This window comes from Macrobrachium nipponense, chromosome 21 (genome assembly GCF_015104395.2).
Source record: "Macrobrachium nipponense isolate FS-2020 chromosome 21, ASM1510439v2, whole genome shotgun sequence".
NCBI classification, from domain to species: Eukaryota; Metazoa; Arthropoda; class Malacostraca; order Decapoda; family Palaemonidae; genus Macrobrachium; species Macrobrachium nipponense.
Window position 1 is genome coordinate 5,396,845 of NC_087212.1, and position 5,580 is coordinate 5,402,424.

At 35.6% G+C, this 5,580-nt stretch overlaps 1 protein-coding gene across 1 annotated transcript; it reads left to right on the forward strand.

Moving 5' to 3' along the window:
• Positions 1-4,155: 4,155 nt before the first annotated feature.
• LOC135197562 (uncharacterized) lies at positions 4,156-5,022 on the forward strand. Its single transcript, XM_064224614.1, has one exon. It carries the CDS (start codon positions 4,236-4,238, stop codon positions 4,647-4,649), a length of 414 nt encoding a protein of 137 aa, XP_064080684.1. The 5' UTR covers positions 4,156-4,235; the 3' UTR covers positions 4,650-5,022.
• Positions 5,023-5,580: the final 558 nt, after the last annotated feature.

A 5,580-nucleotide genomic window follows, 5' to 3' on the forward strand; every position in this document is an offset into this window, starting at 1 on the left:
ATCATCTCTATTTCACCTCATATCCATTTACGCAATTCTGATTTCAACAGCGTTTGCGATTCTTAGAAAAACTAAAGCATTTGCATTTATGACAATGATGATGATGATAATCAGAGTAATTACTTCTTATGTATATATATATATATATATATGTATATATATATATATATATTTATATATAAAGATGTTCACCACTTAAAAGAGTCTGTTGTTAGCTCTCTCTCTCTCTCTCTCTCTCTCTCTCTCTCTCTCTCTCTCTCTCTCTCTCTCTGGCACTAGCAAGTATGTGTTTATTTTAGCTTGCTTTATGTAAATGCGGGCGTGTCATAACAGTGGTAACTGAGTTTCATATTACATACAAGTGAATGTTTCTTCAAATAATATTACACTAATATTAATGGGAATTCAGCAGTGATGTATTATTATTATTGTTGTTGTTGTTGTTATTATTCTTAGTGTTTACATGTTGTAGATACATCAAACAAGTGCTGAAGAGATAATGTATGATTGATATTTTGAAGACCCTAAATAATAATGAAAATTATAATAATAATAATAATAATAATAATAATAATAAAAATAATAATAATAATAATAATAATAATAATAATGAATGTATAATAATAATAATAATAATAATAACTATTATTATTATTAATTATTATTATTATAGTTATTATTATTATTGTTATTATTATTATTATTATTATTATTATTGTTGTGTTGTTGTTGTTGTTGTTGATTTGAAGTTCATGGTGTTCTGAGAGATAACAGAAGGTATGAGAATACTGAAAGCAGATAATAATAATAATAATAATAATAATAATAATAATAATCAATAAATAAAATAATAATAATAATAAATAAATAAATAAATAAATAAATAAATAAATGAAATGTATAATCAGATCGGCATTCCATTATATTTTGAGTTTAGATATTTTTTTTTATTCATGAATGTAAACGGCGTAGGGAGGTGTTTACAATGTAGATTCTCTGTCAAATATAAAAGGGTTAATCGCCATAAATGGTTAACTGTAATAGAGGGTTAATTGGCATACTCCTAAATGAACCAAAATCAAACCCCACCCCCCTCCCTCCCTTGCCCAGATCTGCTCTAAACAAACAATTATTTTTAGAATGACCCCAAGGGACCTGACCATACCTTAGCTCCCCTTCGTCTTTGAAGAATTGACCTCAGGTCATTATGGTAAGCCCCCATTAATCTCCCTCGGATTCCTTAACCTCTCTCTCTCTCTCTCTCTCTCTCTCTCTCTCTCTCTCTCTCTCTTTGTATACATAGTGTTCACTCACCTTTTATGTATATTTTACAGTTTGTGTGCGCCCATTTCTATATATACATACATACATACATACATTATGTACATATATATAAATATATATTATCTTGTTTTAGAGAAAATATACAATATTTTACAATTTTAACAGTATTACATGCAGAATGTTACCAAAGTCGACTTAAATTTACTAGAATTTAACAAATATGTATGTGTGTGAGTATGTGTGTACTTATATACTTATATACATACATTCATACATACATACATCATCCACGCTTATTTCCCAATCGAAACCTTATTGTCAACCTTGATTCTTCTTATAGGAAACCATTGATAATTTTTTTTTTTTTTACTTATAATAAGTTGTAGTTTAACAAGGATGGGATAATTTACAGTTTTACAGAGATGGGATGGAACAAGATCGTGATCATGATGTAGTGACTATGAGGCAGAGAGAGAGAGAGAGAGAGAGAGAGAGAGAGAAAACACCCTTGGCAGCCACATGCCTTCAACAAAAACAATACAGTTCACCAAGAAGCCTGGGAAAGTTGCCCGCCTGAGGAAATTGTGGAGCGATGTGTTGAATTCTCTTCCCCTTCTCTCTCTCTCTCTCTCTCTCTCTCTTCCCCTCAGCTGGTGCATTGTCATTTTCATCTGGTTCTCATCAAAAGGGGAGTCGAGTCGAGGGGTGGACGGGTCCTCGGATGGGGAACCAGGAGTCCTTGAGGATTTTAGCTGCAAAGGACGCCGTCTCCTATTGTGGGATCCTGAAGTCGATATGATAAATGATAGTTTATGAAGGTAATAATAATAGGTAATATTTATGAAATTAAGATGAGTATGCTCATGTAAATGAGCAAGCAAATCGAGGAAATATCATATGGGTTTTTTAAATCATTCACTGGTTATTGATGTTAACAGTCAAGTTTGCAGCTCTATAATTGTTGAAAATCTAATTATTATAATACTAATAATAATAGTATAATAATATCTTATTGAAGAGAATGGCTTATAATAATATTATTGTTATTATTTTAAAAAAATCCTCATAGTAGCACGAGTCTTCAAATGGAGACACAAATCCATAGTTACATAACTGTGGATTTATTTCTCTATTATTATTATTATTATTATTATTATTATTATTATTATTATTATTATTATTATTTAGTATTATTAATATGAAAATGGAGCTCAGGGCTATATACAGGGAATATACAAATATATCAGAAATACATTTTTCTTGCCGTAAGTTGAAACAACTTAGTATTTTTGACAACATCTACTTTTTTTATGCTTTTATGAGCTGTCATAGATTTGAAGTTATATTATTTTACTCTCATCCTTAATGAAAATGATTTCTTAAATTCTTATTCAGATTTATTAATATATTTACCTGGGATTCGCTGTATGAATATAACTCGAGATCTGATCGGTCACTCGAGATGAGACCTACATTAAATGTACTAATATTTGATTTTTAAAGGAATAACTGTATGAATATCATAACTCGAGATCTGATTGGTCACTCGAGATGAGACCTGTATTAAATTTATCATTATTTACTTTTTAAAGGATTAACTGTATGAATACAATAACTCGAGATCTGATTGGTCACTCGAGATGAAACCTATATTAAATGTATTAATATTTACTTTTTAAAGGATTAACTGTATGAATATAACTCGAGATCTGATTGGTCATTCGAGATGAAACCTGTATTAAATGTATTAATGTTTACTTTTTAGAGGATTAACTGTATGAATATAACTCGAGATCTGATTGGTCACTCGAGATGAAACCTGTATTAAATGTATTAATATTTACTTTTTAAAGGATTAACTGTATGAATATAACTCGAGATCTGATTGGTCACTCGAGATGAGACCTGTATTAAATTTATCATTATTTACTTTTTAAAGGATTAACTGTATGAATATAACTCGAGATCTGATTGGTCACTCGAGATGAAACCTGTATTAAATGTATCAATATTTACTTTTTAAAGGATTAACTGTATGAATATAACTCGAGATCTGATTGGTCACTCGAGATGAAACCTACACACATCTCTCGAGCAGCATCTCGGGAAAGGGAAAAACAACAAGTTCCTTGGCGATCCGAGACATTTTGGGGGGAGGGTGGGTGGTTTAGGGTAAATACTGTTTGGCCCGGGGCGAAATCTCCTATAATGACCTGGGCCTGCGGTGTAGTTGTTATATAGGCCTTTTCGTACTGCTGTTATGAATTAATATTTATGTATATATCTTTTTCTGAGATTGCATTCCAACCCTCTGCTTCATCTCGGTCCGAGGAAATACGCAGTAGCTGAAAAAGGGGAAAATATTGAAAGACACGAGCGAGCGAGTTTGGAAAGGAAAGAGGTCGAACCATTTCGAAATTTTGTATCGTTCGCCGCGAGGGGCAGGTGTTGGTAGTTGGCGTAGCGTCGTCTATATCTCCTCGGTCCACACATGGTGCCCAAATTCCAGAGACCAGAGTCCTGGGAACGATGTTTCAAGCGTCGTTCTCACGGTGCCCCGAAGGTGGGTGTCGGTGTACGATGATGTCGATTCCTGAAATCGATTTCGGTCGGTTTCAGTCGTGTTTTCCGTCGGTGTCGTAAGACCAGAGTTTGCGTTCATCAGGGTTATTGTGTCTCGTGAGTTAAATGAAACTACTATACGTCTGGGAGTTGTGGAGAGAATATAAATTCGCCTTTCTTATCGCCGCCCTTGGCAAGTCTGTCCTTATGCCCTAGGCGCAGCTCGTGTCGCGCACACACCTGCCACGAGGCATCACGTGCCCGTGACGTCATGGGGCTGCTCGTGTATAAATACGGCGGAGGTCTGCTCCGTTCAGCATACTCATTCCATCTCTCGAGTCGTACACACAGCTTGGTACGCACAGAGCCCTCTCTCTCTTATCATCACAATGGCTGTCACCGGTAGCAAGAAGACTTCCTCCTCCTTCTTCAGCGTCCACAGCTTGAAGAAGGCCATCAAGAAACTGGTCAAGAAGACCCGTTCGCTCAAGGAGGACAACAAGAAGGTCCCCGAGAAGGAAGCGGCACAGACAGAGAACGTCAGCGTCATCTGCCGCGTCGATTTCGACGCCGAGATCGAGGACAACCTCGCCAACGAAGCACTCGAGGCCCGCCTCCTGCAGATCATCGAGGCTTCCCCCGCCACGCTGGACCTCTCCCTCAACCTGAAGGGCACCATGATGGTCAAGGCCGAGCCCGAATTCGAGGTGCAGTTCGGGACTTTCTGGACGACAAACGACGACGATAACTGGAGTCTATGCAAGGAGCTCTTCGCGGCACCACAGCGCCCCGTCAAGGCTTGAGAACGAGACCTTCTGATGCAACGCACCCACCTGAATTCCTGTGATGTGTACGCCCTTCTGCTGACCCCGGGGGGCGTCGAATTGTGTCGTTTTTGTGATAAGCAAGTGCCAGCAGTAGCCTACGGTAGTTCCCCCTCAAGCCTCGAGGACGACCTACTTGAAGTTCTTAGAGCCTCGATCGACGCTCTTTTGTTATTTTCTGTGATGCCCTGGGAGGACTTCCCTGGCCCCACCCCCCACCCCTGACTGACAGCAGTAGCGGATGGGCTGTCTGTGATAAATGGAGTTCATGGCTCCAATGAATCTGTGATATACTCATATAGACAACATTTCTATTTATTTTTCTGACAAATAAAAACAAATTTGAATTTAACCTTCTGCATATTTTTAACCCTTCTATATTTTTTTTGTATATGGTCTTTGTTGATTATCAAGGAAAAACATAATATAAAATATCTTGGAGAGAATACAATCAAGGTCTGATATGAATGATCTAAACAAAAAAGCAGCCTCTATAAGATAAATAATAATGGCCAATCATAAGAAAAAGACAAAAAGCAATGATTAAAAATCTAAATAAATGGTATGTAATTACATGAAAATATTCTGAAACAAGGTAGAAAAGGTTACAGTACTGATATAAAATACAAAGGTATGAAATTGGAGAAAATGTCTTGAACAGAACTAATAAAATAAAAAAGAAAATACTGATGGGAAAGGAAATAAAAGTATAATACTATAAAACTCCAAATGAATGTCTTGAAACTTGACCAGTAAAAATTTATGAATGAATTATGTATGGAATAGAAAATATACTTATGAATGAATTATGTATGGAATAGAAAGTATACAGCATATGAAGTCAATAAAGTATGAATATACAGCATTTGAAGGCAAATAAGGAGTAAAATCATAAAAAAAATTACTTCAT